The following is a 25,164-nucleotide window of genomic DNA, read 5'->3' on the forward strand; positions in this document are numbered from 1 at the left end:
AGATGGAGATGAAGCCGAGAGAAGGCAAGGGGGCCTGGACTTATACGTACGTACGGGACAGACTCAGAGAGGAAAGGCAAGGGCTGCTTGTGAGGCGTCAGCTGAGACACGGCAGCTGGAACCCAAACATCTCCGTGACTTCACAGGAAGGACAGACCACGGGCAAACTGGCAATCCGCTCGGTGGCTCTTCACCATCGAGTGGAAAAAGCAGGAACACTCAGTTAATAATTTATCTTTTATTGAAATTGTTGAATACTTTATATTACAGTAAATTTGATTGAAAAAATGAGGAAAGAAATCAATTTTAAAAAATACACTCATGTTGAAATCATATAAGCCAGCCAAACTGAGTACAAACCAAGGAATTCTGTAGGGCGGTTTGCTTTTCAGTATCTGAATACCACTGAGTCTATGTACAATTACATAATATGAGAAAAGTCATTCAGCAAACACTTCAAGGAAGGAGCCAGCAGCCGGGGAAGGCCAGTGGTGCCGCCCCCGGTCCCGCAGCACTGAGAGGCTGACCTTGGTGCCCCCAGGGCGGGAATCCAAGTGCAACTTTAGGGGCGAGATTCTGGCCCATCTCCGTGAGTTACGCACTGTGCAAATTAAGGCTTCTTATAGGTCAAATGGTTGATAAACACTTTTTTTCTTAAAAAAATAAGCACAGTAAAGGTGGTATCATGAGAACCTGAAGAGGTGAGACCTATACCCCAAATCTGGAAAAAAGTTATTTTCTCTGACATCTCAACTCCATTCTCATACACACGCACAAAAATCAATCTTTGGGTGAGTTGGCTGAATTCACCAGCTGGCGAAAGAAATACTGATAAGTGTGCTCTGTGCGCCTAGGATGGACGACGTCATGCAAGAAGCTGCAGCCGTTACTGACTAAAGGCATAAAACAGGCGATGCCTCCAAGCCTAGGCACTCGGGGACCCTGCACGTGTGTGTGCACATGCGTGTTCCCTTAAAAACAGGAAGCAGAGAGGAGAGAATGGAGCACTGTAAGTGAGAGGCTGCGTCATGGACCAGCTCAAGATCTCATGTGAAACCAGCCGCCACGGACGGCTTCCCCTTCTGACAAGGGCTGAACCAGGACACAAACCCCCGCCGGCAGGAAGAGACTGTTGGGGTTCTGTTTTTTCCTTTTTCGCAAACCTGAGTAATTGTCAAAGTCAATAAATAGGAGGAGAGAATTAAATGCTAAAATATAATGGTCAAACACCCTACAGGGCCTAAAGCAGCAAGGGTTTTTCTCAAATACAGCCCCCTGTTCGGAGATGCGTCTGGCCCCGGCGCGTGTTATGAAGCGCGCGGCAGCCGTGCTTTGAAATGAGGACTGGGGACGACACGGGGGCCCCCGCGCCGCCTTTGGCCACTGGAGCAAAGCCTCATCCCAATGACATGAACAATCATGGACGAGTGGCCCCTGACCTCCCCCTCTCCCCCGTCACAAAAACTCTTCCCTTTTGAAACAGTTTTTGTTAAAGGCAAAAACGATAGAAGCATCATTGAGCTGAAGTCTTATTTGGTTGGAGGTGCCCGGTTGTGCACGACCCGCGGCCCCCTGTAGGCACCGGGAGTCAGATGTGTAGGAGGTCCTCATCGCTGTCGTCATGGAAGGACACCAGGCCGCCGGGGGTCCCGGCCTTCTGCGGTGCATTCCTGGGCCTCCCTCGCCTGGCCTTCTCCCCGCTCACCAGCCCCACCCTGTCCTCCGCTCTCTCCCAGAGCGCCTTCCTCGGAGGGCTTCTCAGCGGCTGCGCGCTCTCTGCCCCAGGCCCTCTGCTCGAGTGGACTTTCACCTCCGGGATGGTCATGACCTCATCCTCGCTGTCCTGGTCGTCCCCGTGCAGGGGGCTGAGGGCTTCGGCTTTCACAGACTTGGTGGTGATGTGGCCATTCTCCTGCCCTTCCTTGCCGGGCCTCGGGGGCGGCACCTGGATCTCTTCCATCAGCCACTCGGTTTCGTGCTCATCCGCCTCCTCCTCCTTGTTCACCTGCCAGGGACAGAGCAGAGGCCGTGGAGCCCATCAGAGACCCCGTTCTGCTCCTCTATGACCTTCCTTCCAAGACCCACCCCATCGGGGGCTGCCTTCCCTGCCCATCACAGCCACCACATTCCCAAGTCCCTAACCAGGGAGAGGAAGGCAGGGCTGGCAACTGCTGGCTCCTGCTAAGACCCAAGCAAGGCAGACAGTGTCACAGGTGACAGGAAAGCAGGCCAGCGATGAGTCAGAGTGCTCAGAGATGGGGCTCCTCTGGCTTCTCATCAAGAGCCAGGTACCCTCGGGTGGCGGGAAGGGGACGTGGGGTGCGTAAGAGGAGCCACACGAAGGATGGGTGGATGAGTCTGAGGCAAACCTTCTAGAAAGCCGTTCGACAGTACGTACAAAGGGCCATGAGCATATTTACGCCCTTTGGCCCAGATAATGCCTCTTTGGAAATTTGTCTGAAGGAAATCATCCAAATGCCAGATGCACAAAAATTTTTGTGATCCTATTTTTTTTAGAACAGCCAAAATAGTCAGAGCAACCTAAATATTAAACACTCTAAGGAAATCAGCCGCTACCACAATGAGAAAAACATGAAGGAAAAAAGGACAAAAAGTGTGTTGACGTTAAAGCAGTGGGCGACGTCTGTCCCTTTTCTGTTTCACATCGCCCGCGATGGCGTCCTCCTCACCATCACCGACAGACGCTGCAGCACGCAGGAGCTCCACGCTGGGCAGGGGAGGCCAGAATTACCTTCGAGTACTTGTAGGACACGTCCGCTCCTCTCCGACAGCAATTGGTGAGCTTGCTCAGGACCGTCTCCCTGGAAGGACAGCACAGTTATTCCTCGGTGAAACCAGCAGGGCCGGGGTCCCACCAGGTCAGCCGCTCCCCAGCTCCGGCACCTCGAGCGGCCAACCGAGAAGGCTGCAGCCCCGACCAGAACAGCCCCCCAGGGCATGGGCACACTCAACCCGCCACAGCACGGTTATGAACCAGTGCAGCGGGAAGGACACCTTGGAATCAGACAGAAGCAGATTCAAATCCTGCTCCGCCTCTGAGTGGTTTAGCAAAGGCTAGAGCAAGTCATTGAACATTTGTGCATCTGCTTTTTCTGGTGTGGACGTGATGTGTGTTCCCACTGCCCCAAGGCTGTGCTGAGATTACATGTGCTGTGTGACTAACTCAAGGTTGGCGCACACCCGGACCTGCCCCATTTCTGCATCCCACTGATGGCCTCCCCACATGGGGGACGGTTGCACTCAGTACTTCTCGACCCCTCTCTCTCTTGCTCGGTTATGGCTCTCCTGGTAGACAAGACAGGCTGCAGGGAGCGCCACAGCTGGCCTGCTCCTTTGCCCCCAGGCCACCACTCACAGGGCACTCAGGCTCTGGGTCTCATTCATGCATGACATGCAAATCCACTGGACAGCCACACATGATGAGTGACAAGCCTTTTCACCCAGCAAAGGGGAGCCAAGGGGATGGTGTCATCCCTGGCACACAGTAGGTGCCTAAGCAATGCTCACTTTTATGATGGGAGGAGGGGGGAGGGGGAAAGGACAGATCAGAAAGATCTGATCTTCAGCTCATCAGAGGAAGTCTGCCCAGGGGAGGGGGGGTTTAACCTTCTGTCCATCTTTGGACTTATCCAGAGACCAATGTCCTGGAAGTGGGCGGGCCAGGCGGAGAGCCCACAGAGCATCCGCCGTGTGACATGAGTGTCAGACCTGACTCACGCCCCGGGGACAGTTCCATGGCTCCAGCCAGTCAGGACATCTTTTCACAGAAACGCAGACATTTACAAAACACAACTTGGGGACATCTCCCAAGAGTTTTAACTTAGAACTTCAGGATTTTGGCTGCTATTGGGCTCAAAAACTAAAAAAGAAAAACAAGCCCAGGTTTCGATTTTGAACCACGGGCCGCGCGGCGCTCACGTCTGTCCTCACCGTCTTTCTTTTTTATAGAGCAGCAGGGTCAGCAGACAGCCGGTGAGTGCCACCAGCAGCAGGCTCAGCACCGCACCGACGGCCTGGCTCCTCTCCGACAGCCCCTTGTGCTCCGGCTCGTCCACTCCGGCACTCTCGCTGTCGAAGCCCACCCTGGAAAGAAGACACATCACTCAGCACCACGCCACCCCAGCGACGGCCCCAGTAAGTCCCAACTCAGGGTGGCTCTTGACTCTGCAAACTCCCCATGATAACACAAGATCCATCGGACGTGGGGAAGAGCACTGGACAAGCTCTTCTGATAACGAGCTGAGGCAGGAGGGTTGGAAAACAGACCAGAAGACGCTGCCCTAGGCTACAAGGACTGTTAGTAAGGAAAGGAGAAAAGCCGAGCTTCAAGCAACACAGCCTCCCCTGTCCTTGCTTATCCCACATAAGGGCTCTCCGGGCACAGAGGGGCTCGTGCAGCAAAGACCCCAAGGGACAAGCTGGCCGCACTCATCTCCCAGGCCCAGAGCTCTCTTCTCTGGAAGAAACAGTGACCACAGCCCGGATACAGCTCCTCCTTCCCAACACGCCACCTTGGGCCATGGCCTCAATGCTTCCCGGGGTTGAGGGGACACCCAAAGGACACCCTGTCAAGCCAGTGTCTATCCAGGCCTGTGAGGTCCCAGGAGGCAGGGCAAGTGACAAACACAGCAGCTATTCAATCAGTAAGATGCCACAATTCCCATTCATGTACGGGAAAAAGCAGCTAAATTTCCATGACATTAAACACTCAAGGAAAGTAATGAAAATAACTAATACAAATTAGTAACACCTCGACTGACTTTCCTTTCTGCTCAGAGAATTAGATGTTTGTGTAATGACCACACTTACTCTGCCCCTCAGTCAGTCTGGGCCCCCGCATCGACAGTGACAGACGCACGTAGCAGAAATTTCCCACACCCTGACAAGGCAGCGGGCGGAAACGTCTGGATTGCTCAGGGTGTGACAGGGAAAGTCAACAGCCACACACGTAATGCAGGAGGACGCCGAGGATACTGGCTATCAATTCACAGAAGTACTTACTTCAAATAATTGGGTCAGAGGGCACCCAAAGGCTTGACCACATAGGGGTAACTGCTGTGGTCAAAATTCAGCTTAAGCCAAATAATCTGGCTCCAAAACGTCAGGAAGAACTCAGCATTCAGTTTCAGCCTGGACGCATTTGTCACTATCTGTTCAGGTGGGGACATCACCACACGACAGACTCTGCCCGAAGACTCTGTCCTCAAAGTCAGGCCCCTCAGGAACACGTCAGACGCACCCCAGTGTTGACGTGAGAGATGTTCACACCATCATCCAGTTCTAAGTGTGTTCTGATTTCTACTTTTGGTTTCTTCTAGAAACCAAGAATTAAGTACGTTTTAGTTGCCAAAGGTTTTTCTATTTTTCAGCTAATTTCTTCTACTGGTTCTTAATTGCATCACGTATGTCATCTACATGGCACCAATGTTTAGAAATTTGTTGAGAATTGCCTTACGCCCATGTTCCTGGAAAATTTAGGACAAAGCTGACTCTTTCTTTTTTTTTTTTCGGCTGGTCTAGCACCCATAGAAAGTCAAAGAGAAAACTGATTTAAGATCTAAAAGATGCGATCTGGAATCTACCCCATTGTCTCTACCACTGTTTTCTGCTGACTACGGGATCCCTTTTTTAGGAGACGCAGGAAACAAGTACATGGCAAGAACTCATGTTTCTCATGATCTTCAAGTCTCAGGACAGACAATGAGAAACTTCTTAAGATGATGGCCCGGATGAAACAGGAAGAAAATAAATCCAAGAGGAAAGCAATTTATAACATTCTGTTCTGGACGAGGTTCTCTCAACCTGAAAGCATAGCCGGGCCAAGAACAAAGGCTGTGGGACACGAGAAGAGACAGGTTCTCTGAGGCCACAGGGAGGCTGCCGTCGCCCTTCCCTTGCCAGGGAGCCTCAGAGCAGAAGTGTATTCCCTATTTCCCATGAAAACCTGGCCGACAGTGATTTCCAAGATCTGAAGAACAAGGTTTTCATTTATCCCAACGCAGAAAATACTTTACTCAAGTTAAAGTGAAGTTTACCATGTAATAATTTGTACTAGAAAACAAAGAAAAGATGTGCTGGGAATACAAAGATGAGACACAGCCCCTGCCTGCAGGAGCCAACGAGGGGGAACATTGGCTGGGGACAGACGTGGAAGGAAAGTGTGAGAGGCATTCAGGGCCCAGGGTGCATACGAGGGCAGACGGCCGATGCTATTGGGAGTGGCGGGTGTTGGTGTTGCTGATGCTGGTGTGGACCAAGAAAGGCAGGATGTCAACAATCACTGAAGTCAGGTGCTGGCTGTGTGGGGTTTACCTCCATCTCTTTCTCTATTTTTTGTGCACATGTGAATACACCACAATAAAACACTGGGGGAAAAGCACATACACAAACTTATACTTGACTTAAGCTTTGAGAAAGGAGGTGGGGGTACAGTTGGTAAGTGCTCATCCAAAGAGGAAAGTGACCGACAGCAAGCTTGTGCCAAAGCCAGGCTACCGCACTTACCTCAGAGGACACACAGCAGAGGTGTACCAGGAGAAGAGGTACTGGCAGTCGGCAGTCTCGTGACTGAATTCAGGGATCCCGTCCTTCACCAGAGGGTCGCAGTGGAAGAAGATGGTGGAAGAGACAGACTTTGTCTTATCTTTCCCGCACTTAGAGGATGAGGCAAACACCACATCTAGATCGCCATCTGTCAAATGGAAGGCGTGCACACAACCAGAGCACCATTACCATTAATGTTTCAGTAACAGGCGGAGCTAAACTTTTCATAGTCTGTGAAAAGTCCACACAGACTTAAAATCAGGTGTAACAGTGCTTCATCAAACATCCAGGTGTGCTCTTCTTCACAGCCCGCTGGACACACGTTGTGGAGCCCCTGCCCTAATTCAGCATGTGAGAAAGACTTGAACCCTGCCCAAAGCCAACAATATGATTTGGAGTGGGGGCTGGCCACACGGTATCAACCCACCTGGAAATTGAGATCAACCTTGTGGGCAACTAACCAACCAACTGATCAACCAACCAACCAGCCAATCAACCACTCAACCAACCAGCCAAGTGATCAACCAACCAACCAACCAGCCAATCAACCAGCCAATTGATCAACCAATCAACCAGCAAACTGATCAACCAGCCAATCAACCACCCAATCAACGAGCCAATTGATTGACCAACCAACCAGCCAACTAATCAACAAACCAACCAACCATGCCTACACAATGGAACCCTAACAAAACCCCTGGACGCTGAGGTGCAGGTGAGCTGCCCTGGCTGGTGATACTCCATTCATGTTGTCACACATCGATGCTGGGAACCTAACGCATCCTGATTCCATGGGGAGAGAACAACAGAAGCATCTGGGACCCTCCTGGACTCCATCCTATGTGCTTCCTCCCTTGGCTGATTGTAGTCTACATCCTTTCACTGTGATAAACTGTAAGATGACTGTAATAGCTTCTTCTAGTGAATTACTGAACCTGAGGGTGGTGATGGGAGCCCCCCAAACCTGCAGCTGGTTTCAGAAGTGAGGGAGCCTGGTGTGGATGCTGCCTCCTCCAAACTTGGTAGATGGCTCAAGCTCCTCACAGTCAGCCACTGCTGGAGCGCCAGGGAGTTCAGTGAGTGAGGTGGACGCATCCACAAAGAGGGGAGCCCTGAGATGCAGGCTGGGCTCGGGAAGGCCCCAGTGTCCTCACGTGGAACTGGCAAAGGCATGACCTGAACGGACTGTCCCACAAGGCTGGTGTGTGGCTGCAAAGCAACGCGCTGGTGAGGGAGCCGAGACGGCTGCTCCCTGTCTCAGCTAGAGACAGGGCTCTGCGGTTTCCTCTTCCTATCTTCTCAAATGAGTGAAAAGACACGAAGAAATTTAAACTGCATTTCCTCATGAAATGTGAAAATTAAACCCACTTTCTAGCACTGGTGAATGAAGAAAGTGAAAACGTCTGAAAGGGATTTTATTAACTGTGAATAGATAAATGCACATGGAGGTGCACACGCACACACACTCTGACACTCGGGGGCTGCAGGAGGCCTGCTAGGCAAGGACCTTATGAATGCGAGGGGTCTTCCTTTAGTAACTAGATGACCTGATCACCGCAGCAGCCACATGAGAGGGCAGTGACCCTGGGGATGAGGAGAGGTGGGCTTTGCCAAGAAGGGGACACTGGGGCTCGGGTTTGAGGGATGGGGAAGGCAGGGCTGGCCACGGCATTCCAGCACAAGGAACGCACAGGGAAAGCTGGTGTGATAACGTGATGGCCGGATCCTGGTGCGTTTGTAGGGCCAGTCGCTCCTGAGACTGTATTGGTACATGGGATCTGTTGAAATCTTCCAGGCTGAGTTCAAAAGAGCTCAGACTTTCCTTCTCTGCATAACAGGGAGGCTTGAAGGCTTTTAGAGCCGTCTTACAATCAGTCGACAAGCATTTACCAACCACTTACTACAGGGCCAGGCTCCGAGGACAGCACAGCAAGAGAGGGCCCAAGCCAGCCAATACAAGATTCCAGCAGCCAACTGAGAATTACTGGCAAAGAATGAAGAACCACGGGGACCCTAGTCCACGACGTGGAATCACGACAGTGAGTCAGGCTGGCCTGGCGGGTCTCCCTGCCAGCCGTTAGGTACTGCTAACTGCAGCGACTGGTCAGCTCGTGAGCACGGAAACACACTTCTCCACGACGTGGGCAGCAGCGGCTTCTCCTCCTCCTGGAATCTCTCAGCAGCCCTTCACATCAGAGTTAGCTGGTTTTTAAAATGTACTTAACTTTTTAAAAAGTTAATCTGTTCACCTGGTTCAAAAATCAAATCAGGCAAGATCCAACATCCATTTATGATAAAGATGCTGTACCCAAGAAAATGGGTGTAGAAGGAAAGTACCTTAACATAATAAAGGCCATATATAACAAACTCACAGCCAACATCATACTCAATGGGGAAAAACTGAAAGCCATCCCTCTGAGAACAGGGACAAAACAAGGGTGCCCACTCTCGCCACTCTTATTCAACATAGTACTGGAGGTTTCAGCCAGAGTAATTAGGCAAGAAAAAGAAAGAAAAGGAATTCCAACAAGCAATGAAGACGTGAAACTCCCGGTTTGCAGGCAACATGATCATATATATAGAAAACCCTAAAAAAACCCATCAGAAAGCTACTCGAAATAATCAACAATTACAGCAAAGTTGCAGGGTAGAAAACCAACTTACATAAATCAGTTGCATTTCTATACTCTAATATCATACTAACAGAGAACTCAAGAACACAATCCCATTCACAATTGCAACACAAAGAATAAAACATCTAGGAATAAATTTAACCAAGGAGGTAAAAGATCTATCCAGTTAAAACTACAAGACTTTCCTGAAAGAAACTGATGACAACATAAAGACATTCCATGCACATGAACTGGAAGAATAAACATAGTTAAAATGTCCATACTACCTAAAGCAATCTACAGATTCAATGCAATCCTAATCAGAATCTCAATGACATTCTTCACAGAAATAGCACAAAGAATCCTAAAATTTATATGGGGCAACAAAAGACTCTGAATTGCTAAAGCAATCCTGAGAAAAAAGAACAAAGCTGGAGGCATCACAATCCCTGACTTCAAAATATACTACAGAGCTACAGTAATCAAAACAGCATGGTACTGGCACAAAAAAAAGACATACAGATCAATGGAATAGAATTGAAAGCCCAGAAATAAAACCACACATCTATGGACAGCTAATCTTCGACAAAGGAGCTGAGAACATACAAAGGAGAAAGGAAAGTCTCTTCAACAAATGGTGTTGGGAAAACTGGACAGACACATGCAAAAGAATGAAAGCAGACCATTCTCTTACACCATTCACAAAAATAAACTCAAAATGAATCAAAGACTTGAAAGTAAGACCTGAAACCATAAGACTTCCAGAAGAAAATATAGTCAGTACACTCTTAGACATTGGTCTTTTTTAAAAGCATCTTTTTCTTCTCAGACAAGGGGAACAATAGAAAGAATAAACAAGTGGGACTTCATCAGATTAAAGAGCTTCTACAAGGCAAGGGAAAACAGGATTGAAACAAAAAGACAACCCACCAACTGGGAAAAAATATTTGCAAATCGTATATCTGACAAAACGTTACTCTCCATAATATATAAAGAACTCACACAACTCAACAAAAAATCAAACAATCCCATCAAAAAATGGGCAGGGGATATGAACAGACATTTCTCCAAAGAAGCTATGTGGCTGGCCAATAGGCACATGAAAAGATGCTCATCATCACTGATCATCAGGGAAATGCAAATGAAAACTACAATAAGATATCACCTTGTACCCGTCAGAATGGCTAAAATAACCAAAACAAAAAATAACAAATGTTGGAGAGGTTGTGGAGAAAAAGGAACCCTCATACACTGCTGGTGGGAATGCAAACTGGTGCAGCCACTATGGAAAACAGTATGGAGATTTCTCAAAAAATTAAAAATAGAAATACCATATGATCCAGCTATCCCACTACTGGGTATCTGTCCAAAGAACTTGAAATCAGCAATTCAAAGAGACTTATGCACCCCTGTGTTCACTGCAGCATTATTCGCAATAGCCAAGATGTGGAAGCAACCTGAGTGCCCATCGACTGATGACTGGATAGAGAAGATGTGGTATATTTATACAATGGAATACTGCTCAGCCATAAAAAAAACATGACAAAATCGTCCCTTTCACAAGAACATGGATGGACCTCAAGGGAATTATGTTAAGTGAAATAAGCCAGAGAGAGAAAGACAAACTCTGTGTGATTCCACTGATATGTGGAAGAGAAACAAACACATGCACAAAGAGAACTATTTAGTGGTTACCAGGGGGACGGGGGGGTGGAGGGTGGGCACAAAGGGTGAAGTGGCGCACCTGTAAGGTGACTGACAAATAATGCTGTACAAGTGAAATTTCACAATGCTGTAAACTAGCATAACCTCCATAAAAATACAAAAATCAAATCATGAAAAGGTATACAATGAAAGGCTAGTTGTTGAAACCAAAACACATGAGCTGCCTCCTGGAAATATCTTTCAAGGTCAACACGGCGGAGTAAAGGACACGGCCTCCATCAGTGCAGTATGGTGCTTCGCCCACAGCCATGTCTAACGCTGAGGCCAGGTCACTCTCTCTCTCTTCTTTTCATCATTCTGACAAATATGAGATCGCTCACCCTTCTATAGTGATACCTGAAGTTTCAAATACGACTGAAAGCAGATCAAAGGATCTGCCCCACCTCACCACCTCTGGTTTAGACCAGGATTGGCGTCTCATTTGTTAACTGAGGTAAAATTCACCTGCAGTGAAATGCTCAGGCCTTACACACACGGTCCAGTCCATTCAGGACACAGAGCCCGATGAGGGCTTTTGTTCTAAAATTTATCTGAGATTTCAACAGAAGGGGGCTGCCCACAAAAATTTTAAAGCTCTTTCTCTGAGGAAGTGAAACATGGAACATTAACGGAGAGCAATTACCTTGAACGTAGTATTTGGTTTTATCAGAAGTGCCGACTTTCCTACTGAAGTGCTGGTCGTTCGGTTTAACCTGGCATATGTTGGCACCAGAGCACGCCGGATTCGCGGAGCTTGTGATGGAGGAAAGCTGGATTTCATAAAGGTACTTGTCCCCATTCGTTCTCATGTCCCCAGAGGCACTGAAGAGCCTGAAGAGACAGAAAAGACTGAGGGACTCTGGCAGGTCTTCAAGAGAGCCATTTATTCCGGACCCAGAGTCATGGGGACACCTGCAGGGCCACCGGACGCCGCCTCCCTCCTGCCTTCCCAGCCCACGTGGCGCTTCCACAACCCCACAGAGATTCTAGGAGCACCGACTTCCGCCCCCATCATCCTCCTACCCCCGCCACTCTACATGTTGAGCTGCAGGGCGCCTTTCTCAACCTCAGTGTCCAGCACTGGGCCCACCTCAGCCTGCCCCGGCACAGCCACCGGACCCCAAGAACCGCCCCGGTGACACTGCTGAGAAACTGACTTTTTCCCCCACAAACTGGTAAGCCCAGAAGATTCCTGATCAAAAAGTGTTTCAGAAGGTTTTCAGCTTCGATCCCTGGGCTTATCATGAAGTCGGTGGGCGGGGGGGGGGGCAACTTTATTTTTACACTCAAGAGAATTCACCATCTTTGGTGTTAAAACTTAATAGTTGAGTCATGCTTTCCCTCCATTTAAGGAAAATACGCCAGCTCCCTAGAAACAGTAACTAAGACACACGGGCCTATTTATCTTGCATCACTCCCTGCCAGGGAAAGGTCTGAAGTGCCGGCTTAATTCGGAATATGTTTCAGTTCTCAAAGGAAAATTTTGCACTTACTTAAAATAAATATCTCCGAGGCTAAAGCTCTTGCCGTTTACAGGGTTGGTGATGGTCCCGTTCACCACCTGTACCTCCTGGGGCTTCACGGCGCACGCAGCCCGCGAGTCCCAGCGGAAGGAGTAGGTGCAGCTCTCGATGTCGAACCTATAAGGAGGCCAGATGGGGTGGCAGTCACGCTGGGACGGTGGTCACGCCCACCAGACTCGGGACTGCAACAGGAAGCCTTAGGCGCTCTGAAGATGCTCACCGGTTCAGGGGTCCAGCCGGTTCCGGTTCCGAGGCCTCCCCGAGAGCCCTCCGTCCCCACAGGAGTCCCCACCACCGAGCCCTCCCCACCCCTCATGATGGGCAGGCAGCTCTGGGCTAGGGTGGCTATTTTCCTTTTCTCAGCAGCCTAACAGAGAAGGTGACCCTCTAGCACATCTGCAATGTGACAAAGTAGGCACGCATCTAATACAGGTTTTCTTAAAATTTAGAAACTGTGCAACACCTAAGAGCTGGAAAAATTTGCTCCTAGATCTATGAACTTTTACTTTACAATTGAATTTTTAGACTCACAAATTGATTAAAATCCTTTGGAGACAATTCCTGGGTCTCCCCTTTTCCAAGCCCGGCTTCTGGAAGGACTTGGTCTGTTCACAACAGCTCGCACCCTCCCTCTGTTAGCCCAACTGCCCTGAGCACCCCTGGATGTGGCGGTGTCCAGAGAGTTCTAGTATAATCCAAGAGCATCGTGCTGGTGGCTCCCAGACAGGCCGCTTCCACAGCTGGCCTTGACTGGCACCATCAATGTCCCTGTGGTTCTACGTGTCATTCGAAGAGAGAGGCCAGTGACAGACAGCTCGACAGAGTTTCGTGCCCCAGCCCTTTATCCAGGGAACCCCTCCTTGTGCAGAACAGCCCTGTACACTTTAGGACACGTGGCAGCCCCGACCCCATCCCAGGCCCTATCTCAGCAGCCAGTCCCCTGCCTATTCCGACAACCCAAACATCCTCTCCCTGCACACACAGTCCCAAACTCACAAGTGCAAACCACGGGGGGGAATTCTGAAGAGTCCCCAGCACTCTCTTCACAGTGCCCCCGAGACCCCAGTGCTCTCACCCCTTGAACGAAGGTCTGCCCACCGTCTTCGCGCAGGTCAACTCTATGACGGCGGATGCAGTCTTATTCTCACCACACCGATGGCCTTTTGAGTAAGTTACGATAACTCTGTCATCTGAAACACACAAATGAGTGAACTGACGTTATTCCTGGTGCATGATAAAAAGCTTCAAGGTTGGAAGTCAAAATCTCTTTAAAGACCAGGCCAGAAAAAATGTTTGGCTCTGTGAAGACGTCCCGCCAGGGTGATCAGCACCACCGAGCTCAGCGGCCGCCTCCCGGCCCGCACGGCTACCTACAGTGCAAGAGCAAGACCTGAGTTCCAACGCCAGCCCTGCACTCATGACTCTGCGCTGCTGACCTCGGAGGCTCGGCCTCCTCACGTGGGCCACAGGCATCCCACCCGAAGTGTGCAGGCGCCAGAGGGGTACGGTGTACGGAGGGTGCCCGCACAACGTGTGCCCACAGCAGGACCTTGGCTCCCGGCAGCCACCACCCCTACTCCGCTTTCATACAATTTCTGTGTCACTTTAGGTGCTTTCCTGTCACGTCCCCCAATCAGAGCCTCCCAGTAGTAACAGGTGCTAGACCTCCACCCTGCAAAGCGAAAGCCGGGAGCCAGAACAACTCTGCTTTTCTGGGGTCTTCTGGCTCCACGTCAAGCTCTTCCTGCTTCCGAAAATGATGTGGTAAAAGGAACAGCTGAGACCCCCAACCTGCACGACCTAGGAGAAAAGCGAGCACACGCTTTCAGTGGCAAGTCTCACGGGGGCCAGCGTGGCAACCAGGTCAACTCTCGTGCCAGGGCCAAGCTACTGAGAGGGGCTGCCCGGAGCTGTCCTAGGGGTGGCCTGAGACCAGCCTGGCTCGGCGGACAGGTGACGGCACTAGGGACACAGGGCAGGTCCTTGAGAGGAGCACGCACTCTCTAGCCCGACTCTCACACACGTGTGCCTGTGGCAGGTGCTTCCCAAATGTTCTCCACGGGACGCAGCCAACGGAGGGGGACGGCTCAGCACAGGTGAGCGGTGAGGCCCAGGCCCCCCTCCCCCCAATGCAAAGCTGCGCCGGGGGAATCTGTTTTAAACATTGTCCTTCTGTGTAAAATTCTGGAAGAGTTCCACAGCTTTCAAGAGAAATTCTTAAACTGCTGGGGTATGCAACCAAACAAGTGTAGGTCTCAAGAACATGGACACCCCAGACTCGCCGAGTAATACACAACCCTCCATACCTCAGTTGCTCCATCTGTGAAATGGACTCTAACACCCACCCACGAAGCTGCTGAGGATTACACATCTATAGAGCACAGCTGCTAGTAAATGGTCGTTCCTGGGGGGAAAAGCCCATCTCTCCACTCCTATACAGCTGCATCCCCCAGATGAACGTGGGGCCACTGAGGCTGGCCTTAGATGGCTGTCCTGTTGGGGCCCAAGAGTAAGATCCCACCTGGGGTGCTGGGGACCGGGAGATTACTGCTAAACTTCCAGTGATGGCTCAGACATCCTAGTCCTTCTCAGTTGGCTGTGAGAAACTGAGGGAAAGACTGATCAAATATCCACATACACCCACGAGACTGCAGGGGAGAAAGCTACCCAACCCTCCAGCCCTTTGTGCGCCACATGAAGAAGGCAGCAACTCAATCTCCAAAGGAGAGCGAACCGTGGGCTGGGAGGTCCGGCCACTCCTGCCCGTGGGGCGACTCTCCCCCATGACCCACGTGCAGAATCTGGTTTGATTTTTGTCAAGGGGGACTGTGGTTCCCTCAGGATCCCCCTTCTCCACTTCAACAGGTTAAGTTGCCTTGTGGTTTAATCAGGACCACTCGGGGACCACACTCTAGTCTAACAGGCAAAGGTGGACATTTTTCCCCAATTGTTCCCCAAATAAGAAAGCCCTGTCTTCCTCCTTTAAATAATGAAAGGTAGACTCTTTCACTCAATGAGCAACTGCAACATGAATTTCCTATTAACAGTATTAAAAAAGTTTCATTATTATTTTCCAAATTGTTAAGACATTACATAAAGGGACTCCCGAATTATCTCCACCAAGTCCTCCTGTGAGGGTTCGGCTTTCCTGAATAAAAGCTTGCATATGCACATGCAGACTCAGGAACTCAACCCACAGCTCGAGCAAGGACTCAGAGGAAGCCTCGACACTCTGCCTGCCTCCTGGGTGGAAGCACATTCCCGAGAGCAGAACCCTCTGCACACACGCCAGGACCTATCATCCCAGAGAACACGAAGTAGTGCCATTCTAACGTTCCAGGAGTTGCCCAAACGCCTGAGAAACAGTCACGGGAATAGTATCTGGAAGTTCAACCAGCCTGTGCTGACCCCTCCCGGTCACACAAGGACACCCTCACCGTCCCAACCCAGACGTGGCACCTGCAACCCCATGACAGGGACCCAAACCTTACCTATGACGTCCAGCCTCTGCGTGTGGACGAGCCCCAACACCTGGACCTCACCAGATGCGCTCTTTTTGCAAACGCTGGCTCTGTCGGAGCACTCGAGGGGCCCCTTGTATATTTTCTGACACAGATTGATATAGTACCTGTGAAAGACACAAAGGGATGGGGGAGAGGGCGGCCAGGTCAGTCTCCAGCCTCACACACTCGGGGGCAGCTCTTTTCGTTACTCTCAGAAGAAGTAATCGTTCTGAGGACCGAGGAATCCACAGCACCTCTGGACGCAGCAAGGGACAGATTTGCACAGAAAGAAAGGCCAAAGAGTGGATGATTGTGGAAGAAGAGCGTCAACTGGGCACTCGGGGTAAATCCTGAGATGCCATGTGGTTTAGAAGAGGGCTTCTGATTGGGCCAGGCAATGGCTCAAATCCTGGCGAGCCATTCATCTTACTCAAGGTTACTTACATGCCCCAAGTCCACGCTCCCTCTGCAGTGAGGACTGAAGGATGACGCGCACCTGGCAGGAAGCGCGCACTCTACCCCCAGAGCAGTCGGTACAATTAACGAACCTCGGGACAGCACCGCCTAAGGAGCTCATACCGAAGAGCTGAGAAAATTAACATCCCTCCCATAAACCCAGCAATGGACGGCTGCCCCTCACCAATATAAATCAAAACAAGACTCATTCGATAGGCCAACAGCTGATTACCAGCTTCTTTTGGTTCTGAAGCTCCACTTCTGCTCACATCTGCCTCCAAACTGCCTACCGTGCCCCAGGGTGACTCCTCTGGGCTGCCCCCAAGAGCACAGAGGCATTCAAGCCAGGGTGAGCATCAGATTCACATGGCAGTCCTGCCCTTAGAATCAGAGGTGGACTGCGATGGGCCACTACCATCCAGAATGTCGAGTTCCCACGCACTCAGAGTAAGACAGCGTAAGCGAGTGGCGAAGGGTACTCACGAGGCTCCCTCATGGACGAAGAGCCAGGACCCGGTGAGGGAGGACAGCAGCCGGAGGTCGTAGGTTTTGTGCTTCTGGATGAACTTGCACTCCATCTTCTTCGGAGGGCAGACAACTTTTGTTTTCCACTCAAATGTCACCTCGCAGCCACGAACTTCAGTGAAGACCTGCGGCCTGCCGATACCAGCATCTTCATCGCACTTAAAGATGATCGTGGACGTCCGGTGGCTGTTTGCTGGGCGCGACACGTAGAAAATTTGTCAGACCACAGCCTGCATCTCACAGTTTTCTTCAACTCCTCTCTCCACTCCCTACGCTTAGCTCTTCCTGACTCTGCCCATCACTGGCCACTCCCCTGCTGGAGCGTGCGTTTGGTTTCATTCACACAAATGTTAACCCTAAATAGACCAAGTTCCCTCAGTGCGCAGTGTCTCTCACTGCACTTCTTAACCCCGTGGCACCAGCTCAATCCTCATAGACAGATGTTCACTATCTGATTAATGTACCAATGATAACAAAAAATAAAGAGAGTAGCAATAAGATACCTACAATTACCTAAAAACACATGTGTCATCCAACAGACCAGGAGAAAGGTCCACTCACAATAAGCCTCAAAACAAAACTACAGTAGTCCCTTGTAAATTCAGCATCTGTAGTTCCTTAACATACATCATTTTGTTCCCTGATCGCTTGCAAGAACTAAATAACGTTTCATGCATTTATCTCATCTCTCCCTCCTTGGGAGCTCACAACAGTCCGTGCAACACACTTTAGTAGGATCTGCTCACAGCACTGGTCTCTAAGCACCGCAGGAGCAAGGGCGCTAAGTCTGGCTCACCATGAGATCCCCAGCCCCTGCCCCGTGCCGGCCCCAGAGCAGGAAGTCAACGAGTGAGCCCACTGCTACTCCTGATGACTCACTTGCCACCCTGCAGACCCAGGACAGGGAGCAATTTTGCTGAGGCATGAATCTGATCACCGGTGTCAAAAACTGGTATGCGGACACAAGCCCCTCGAGCTAGTGAGTGGACCCAGGGGACTACCCAGCATCTGCGTCTCAACCCAGCTCCGCTGCGGTCTGTATATGTAATTACGTGATACAGCCCCCCGAGCAAATAAAAAACATAATTTCTTAGTGGAAAATAGCCCTGAAAATAAAAAACTACATGCAACAGAATTATTGCCATTAATGTGGAGCACCACTAAGATCTGAGCTTGATGTGAAACAAGCCTCGAGAGTATGCTGGTCTGCTGCACCGGTCTGTGCCCAGATACAGTGCTCTCCTACTTACAGTGTCTGCAAAATCCCCATTCGTGATCCCTGTCGTAGTTGGCAGTTGTAGAGCACCAAAGCTTCGCCCTGCTCTCCACGACACATTCCTCATAGCTCTTCCCGTTGAATATGAAGGGGAACACACAGGGGTCACCTTCATCAGTTTCTGGAAAGAAGACGATCTGCGTAACCCAGATTGCCAACACCACCTTGGCTGCGCTTGCTGGGCGTGATCACTTAGGATCGCCCAACGAGGATCCCCTATGGAAGTGGTCACCCTAAACCACCTTTGGGACCACCAGGCCTCCCAGCCACAATGTGACAAGCAGTTTACAGGCCAGTGTGTGTTCCAAGGCCTGAACACGCACGGTTGGGGCTGTCAGGATGTAATGTCCCGTGGTCTGATCCAGGGTCTCAGCACTCACAGGATTTGGAGCTTCATTCCTCAGTTTCCTCCCACTGTCACATCTAATTTCATATTTACTAGGAATGCAAAACTCACCCCGCGCAAACACTTACCTGGAGGGCAATTATCTCCATTGGCGTAACTTAAAATGACAGCTTCATCCTGGTGCCTGTAATCCAGCCTCATGGACGCCAGCCGTCCAAAAGACGCTCCCTTGCTCCCAGAGAGCAGACAGACGCCTCCATCCTTGCAGCCTCCTTCATCCAGGCCCGCCGCCGCGGTGCACACCCCCACGCTGTAGGTGCGCGAGTCTCGAGTCACCTGGACAGACAGCACGAGCATGGCTGTGACTGGGGCTCCAGGTGGAGAGAGCCATGGGGGTGGGGAAGGGGGCTCCAGCAGGAAAGGGGGGCTGTGCCTGCATGCTGTGTGTGGAGCCTGGGCGCTCACCTCCCTTCCCTCCAGGCCTGGTGCTCCTCAGGAGGGCACTGCCCTGTCCTCCCTCCACCCCCAGGCCCAGCCTCCTTCCCCCTCCTGCCCCCTCTCAGCGGCAGCATGCAGTGCTGGCCATCCCCTGCAGCCGGGCCTGGGGTAGGGAGCCAGCTGGGAGACCTCAGAGGGCTTGTCCCCTTCTGAGGAGAGGTCAGGACCAAGTTAATGAGCACAGAGTGGATGCTCCATAATCGAACGTGCACCGTCCCTCCTTGCCTGCCCCACCCTCTGCAGGCTCACACCTGCTGTGACCCGTCAGGAGGGCCTGTGCCCGGGCAAGGTCTCTGTTACAGGATCCAGGGCACTGGCATCCGGGCACATGATTCAGAGCTCACCACTCACCGGCTGCTGTCCCCAGGGAGGGGCTGGGATTGTGTGGGCATGGTCCATAGCCACATGACTCAGTAACATCTAGATCACAGGCTTAGAGGTCTAGGGTTCCCCAACCACCAGTGACTCAAGCTGGCCACAGCCTCACTGACACAGCGAACAGTCCATGAGATGCAGGCCGGGAGAGCAAGATAGGACCAAATGCGTCTCAAGTCAGGGGGAATGCCTAGCTCCCTCCACCCACTGCCTCTGTGGTCAGCAAAATAGCTGCCTCTTTATCCTAAAGCCAGGCTAGAGACAAAGGGGAATTCCACGTGGTCTCTGCCAGCCACATTAGACGTGGCCTTGTCCTTTATGGGTACATGGTCACATACACGTCCCCAAGCCACCGCCTATTCTCCATTGGCAATACGAAGGGTCCCCCTGCTGACCTCAGCGGGTCATTTAATCCTCACAAAGCCCTAAGGGACGAAACACTCTGAACCATGAGGGACAACTCGAGTATCAACTGTGTCCAGAACCTGCCTCCAAGACGCTGACCCTGTGTACCCAGGACAGGCACTAAGAACGCCACCCCTTCATGCACTGTCAGTGACCACACATCCTCCAGTGGTCACAGATGTCATGTTCGCTAAAAAGCACAAGTGGCTATGAGAATCCAGGCCACCGCAGCCAGGCTCCCGGCGAGCGGCATTACCTTGAAGGTGCTTTTGGAAAGGCTGGACAAGTTGAAGCTGTAGTACAACTGCTCGTCCGTCAGGGAGCAGCCCTCTGTTTTCACCTCGTCAGGACAGACAAGCGGGGTCTCCCACTCAAACACAAAGTCACAGTCACTGGTCCTCAGCAGCTTAGGTGTCCCCTGTTTGGAAGAAGAGCACAAGTCTTGAAAACCCACGTGGGTTGGGTACGGCATCCTCGCCCTGCTCCTCAACCCCGGCAAGCACCAGAGACATCTGCCACTGGGGCTGCGAGCACCGTCGCTGCACCCGGGAAGGGGGTCTGCGGCCACAGCCGCGTGGACTGCCAAGTGCTCTGGGGGACCCACAGTGGCCTCTCTCCAAAAGAGGGTCATCACCAGCTGCAAGGGGCCAATATTGCCCTCACAGCACTGCCCACACCCCTGGACCCTGCGCTGACTCCAGGCCGTCACCCGTACTGAAAGAGAGAGACAGTCTCAATGCTCCGTGCTACCAGCTCAAAGGAAGAAAGGGAGAGTTTGTAAATGTCAGGACAGAGAAGTGTGTGAAAATCAGACCCCCTCATTGCAAAGGAGGGAGGCAAGTGCTCCAGTACGCTCACAGGTAGGGTCTCCACTCCACCATCTCTAGAAACTGAGGGTATTTACGAGAAGAGCGAGACACCACACAGCCAGACATTCCACAGGCCAAGTATCCGGCATCAATGCATTTATTCCCTCCCTCACCCAAGAACGGCCACATAAACAGATGAGGCAGCTGGTTGGGAATTTCATTTTTAGTGGCTGCTGAGAATCTTTTTTTTCTAGAACTCAAGTGGAAAAACTATTTCCACTAAAGATAAAAACCACAGGGAAAGAAAATCTCTTTAAGATTTTTCCAAAACTGGAATCCACATGCAGCGTGAGAGCCCTCGTTTTTGAAAACAAATAAATGCCAATCACTCTCGAAGGGCAACTCTCTGAGAACTGGCGAGTCCAGCGGACACCCCAGCTGAAAACCCCTAGCAGTTTTATAGATAAGCAGCCACACGCTCTTTACCTGGTGGTGTGAAATAACCAAGTGTTGCTCTTAGGAGTTGGACCTTTAAAAGATCAATCCCCTTTCAAGAATGGAACACTAGTGAAAATGGAAGGCTGTGTACAGATTAAGCCATGCTGCTGTATAGCGTGGGTGCCTGTAGATGCAGCTATCGACACACCCACACCAACGTGCAGACACGCAGAAAAAGAGATACAGGAGCTGACTGACCACAGCTCCGCCTTGCCTTGATAACTCAGAATTATCTCTAGCCCAACAATTCGTGAACAGGGACAAGCCCAAGGACATCGATGTGCTGTGGGCCTCTTTATGGAGGGGACCTGAGAAGGCAATGGTTTGGTATTCTCCCCCGCTCTCAATCTGTACTGCCCCTCCTTGTCAGGCTGCTCCCAGGCCACATCCTGCCACTGTCAACACACCCACACCTGGCAGCCACGGCTTCCTTTCCCTCACAAACCTGCTACAGGACAAGACATGAGAAAGTCATCTTACTGAAATTACAAGACACATTACAGAACCATAATCCATTATCTGAACTCACAGGGCCAGATGAGTCTTAGAATTCATCATCGTCAGGATTTTAAGAGGCAATTTGGGGTATATACTTCTACTAAAACACACACACACACACACACACGCACACACAGTCCTGTAATCAAGCACATTAATATTTCTGCAGCAAGATGTATGAATATTCCCATTAGGCGGGACAAACACAGACCATAAATAACGTCAGTGCATTCACGTCAAAGGACTGTAAATTTTCAGAGCTTTATGGATTTCAGAAGCATAGATAAGGGGTTGTGGAGCCAGGCTGCCTGGAGCAAAGAACCCTCCATCTGAGCAGCAGGCAGGGGCAGAGCTGTGTGACGTCAGGCATGTCATCCAGCCGTTCTGAGTCACTGCGAAATGGGGGCCATAATCTACCAATTTATCTCCAGTTCACAGAGAGGGGTCAAGAGAAAAAGCATGCAAAAACTCTTTAGGACAAAACAGTACTCATTACAACGGAAGCCAGTATTATTTTTAAAATGCTGTTAAAACAGAAGTCAAGAACCTGCTCAGACATAAAACGGATGATTTGTTGTGGCTATTTTGATTTCAGAGGTCTTTCTGTGTTTGCTAACTTCTGAAGTTTGCTTATGTCTTGAATGATTATAGCTGCAAAAGTCTGACTTCCCAATAAGATTAAAATCAGCATTGTTACAGTTAAAAAGAAAGAAAGTTATGACACTTTTATACGTTGGTAGACAAAGCTGAACTCAAGTTTTTCATGTTTTTAAATCACAGCAAGCCTCTATGTGCAAATATGCCGTTAGCTCACGATGGGCTTATTCATTGAGAAGTCACTGGTTTTAAGCTATTCAGATGCACCACTGACAGACCGTATGAGCCAACGTGGACATTTTGCACGCGGCATCCTTAGACCTGAAACACGCTTTACGGGGTTCCAGCCGCCGGCTCCCTAATCCATAATGCAGTCCCTAGACTGTAAAGAGACGGCACACTTACCATGCTCACACCTCTCTTACAGTGAAACGCGATGAGTGAGGTGTAGTTGAAATGCCTGTCCGCTAAGCAAGGAGTACTACTTTCAAAGTTCAAGTAAACTTCATTAGCTATGGGATTGAGGATTGGAGGTCCTGTGACTCGGCCAATATCCTAGACAAAGAAAAAAGCAAACAGTAGGTCAGGAAGTTAACTGCTCCCGGGTTAGTGGAGTAAGAGCTAACGCAGAAGTGCACAAATGATCTCGTCCATTTTGAAAATGAGGAGCCTCTAAGTTAGAAACTGGGTTAAGAGAAGTCCTGACACGGCCCGTTTACACAGCAGTGCCCCGCAGTACGTCCTCGGGGTGGGCACAGGGCTCCGTCTCTCACCATCACCTTTATTGCTTAGCACAGCCCCTCACACGCTCTGGCTACTCAATCAAAACCTTTTGAGTAAATCAACACATGACTGACAGACGAACGGTCAGGGATGGTACATATACAGGTGATGAATGTGTGTGGGGAATGAAGCTGCAATGCTCTTCGTTCACCACAGTGGGGCATCTTCAGGCTGCGATGACACAACACCCTGTCCAATGAGAGAACTTACTACAATTTCTAAAATCTGAAATGGGTAGCCAGGCAGCAAAATACAGCAGCTCAGACCTCCCGGCCAGTGACTCACATCCAGGATCCCAACCTGCACTGTTGGAAAGGATGATACGAAGTGCTTCCGACAAGGACTTGGTTTATGCGGGGCCCATTTCTCATGTGGCCATGCCTTTGTTAAATTCATACCACGGCCAATTTACCCACCCACTCCCACCGTTTCTCAATGCCACATATACTGTCCATCTTTTAAAAGGACATCTAGATACTTAGATACCACTATTTAAAACATACAGATAGAAATATAAAAACAGACCACTTTTGAGATGCATTTCAAATAATAAAACATATCAATGATTTGACAAAACATGAAGATAACTCATGAAAACAATTTTTTTTTTTTTTTTTTGAGGAAGACTGGCCCTGAGCTAACACCTGTGCCAGTCTTCCTCTATTTTCTATGTGGACGCTGCCACAGCATGGCTTGATGAGTGGTGTGCAGGTCCACGCCCGGGGATCCAAACCTGCCCACCCCAGGTCACTGAAGCAGAACATGTGAACTTAACGGCTACACCACCAGGCCAGCCCCGGGAAAACAATTTTTTAAAGATCCAAATCTAGGCTGAAAAAATACTTGTATAAAACCAAACTTTCAAGGCAGAATATTGAGCTACTACCCTGAATTATAACTCATTCACCAAAGAAAGTGCTTACACCTCACGAGTATTTTAATTCCACAAGACATGCGTTTCAAACGAAGGCACCAAGCTCTGCCAGTGTTCTTTCTTGCCACTTTACAGAAAAATATCTTGACCTCGAGACTTCCAAAATGATACAACAGCATATCTGCACACGTGTTCACATTTTCTCCCACAGCTCAAAGACCGTCTGGCCACTATTATCAGCCAATGGCTCAATGCACAGATCCTTACATGGATCTCCCCCTACTGAACCCAGAACACGCAGTCTGCTCATTTCTCCATTCTCTCGGCTTGAGTGACTCTCCGTTGAAAGCAACAATAGGAAAGTAATTAAAAATCTTGCAAAAACTGCCCTTGGATTTCCCACACTTACGATGGGGGAACCGTCGACGGGAACTTTGCACACAGCGGCTCCGGCAGGACAAGCCACCCCATGCATAGGATTTAGCGGCTGGCAGATATTGATGTAGAAGTCCGGGTTGGTGTCGGAGTCGTCATCCTCACTCTCGTCATAGGCTTCGTAACCCCCAGTGCGGTGGATGAGGGGAGACAAGTCAATAATGGAGCTTCCATTCCTCACGGAACACTCCGTCTATTCAATAGGAAAGACGTCATTGGAGTCTACCATTAATCACCATTCAGTCACGCACAAGAATTTAAAAGCTGAGCAAATAAAAAAGCACTAAGGGTGGATTAATGTCCCCAAATGTTCGGTCACATAACATTGGGCACTTTGATTGGCACCATCAGGAGGGGGTGAGATATGCTGGGTATTCGCTGGGGGCCAGGTGAATGTCAATAAAACGGGTGATGGAACCTGGGTGCACCTGGGCTTTGGGTTTTTCAAATGCCACACGCGCCCAGCCCCAGACTCACCACCTGCTCGCAGGCCAGAGGCGTGTGCCAGGAAAAGAAGAGCGTGCATGTCTGCTTATCAAGGGAGATGAGCATGGGCCTGTTGGTGGGCCTGGCCTCGGGCCTACACACAAAGCTGATCACGCTCTTGTAGGTCAGACTGGATTTGGAAGGACAGGGGGATCCGTCCTCATACATCAGCTGCAGGACCTGATCCACGTAGGTCAGCCTCTTGTTTGCCTTGCCCACACTGATCCTGGTCTGCCCGAAGCAGGCCCCTGCACCAAACGGGAAGCGGGGAGGAAAAAACACGATTATGGATTCAAATGACCAATTTTCTGATGAGAACTTTCTATAAATCCAGACTTTCAGATTCACAGCTAACACATAATTTTGAGCATCCCACGTGGTTTGAGCAAAGGTCACA

The 25,164-nt window shown here is 50.3% G+C and overlaps 1 protein-coding gene across 1 annotated transcript in view; it reads right to left on the reverse strand.

Annotated features, from left to right (window-relative positions):
* Window positions 1–223: 223 nt before the first annotated feature.
* Window positions 224–25,164, reverse strand: part of IGF2R (insulin like growth factor 2 receptor) — a 115,703-nt gene continuing 90,762 nt past the window's right edge. The window contains exons 34-48 of the mRNA XM_044760750.2: window positions 24,759–25,015; window positions 24,256–24,474; window positions 22,595–22,744; window positions 20,044–20,205; window positions 18,638–18,845; window positions 18,138–18,284; window positions 16,846–17,080; window positions 15,895–16,031; window positions 13,479–13,593; window positions 12,374–12,520; window positions 11,524–11,711; window positions 6,526–6,712; window positions 3,952–4,104; window positions 2,753–2,822; window positions 224–2,005 (exon numbers count right to left, since the gene is read on the reverse strand). Of these exons, the coding sequence (XP_044616685.2) occupies window positions 1,589–2,005; window positions 2,753–2,822; window positions 3,952–4,104; window positions 6,526–6,712; window positions 11,524–11,711; window positions 12,374–12,520; window positions 13,479–13,593; window positions 15,895–16,031; window positions 16,846–17,080; window positions 18,138–18,284; window positions 18,638–18,845; window positions 20,044–20,205; window positions 22,595–22,744; window positions 24,256–24,474; window positions 24,759–25,015 (2,792 nt within the window). The 3' untranslated portion in view covers window positions 224–1,588. The remainder of the gene's footprint in view (window positions 2,006–2,752; window positions 2,823–3,951; window positions 4,105–6,525; window positions 6,713–11,523; window positions 11,712–12,373; window positions 12,521–13,478; window positions 13,594–15,894; window positions 16,032–16,845; window positions 17,081–18,137; window positions 18,285–18,637; window positions 18,846–20,043; window positions 20,206–22,594; window positions 22,745–24,255; window positions 24,475–24,758; window positions 25,016–25,164) is intronic.

The sequence above is a fragment of the Equus asinus genome, chromosome 1, assembly GCF_041296235.1.
Source record: "Equus asinus isolate D_3611 breed Donkey chromosome 1, EquAss-T2T_v2, whole genome shotgun sequence".
Taxonomy (NCBI): Eukaryota; Metazoa; Chordata; class Mammalia; order Perissodactyla; family Equidae; genus Equus; species Equus asinus.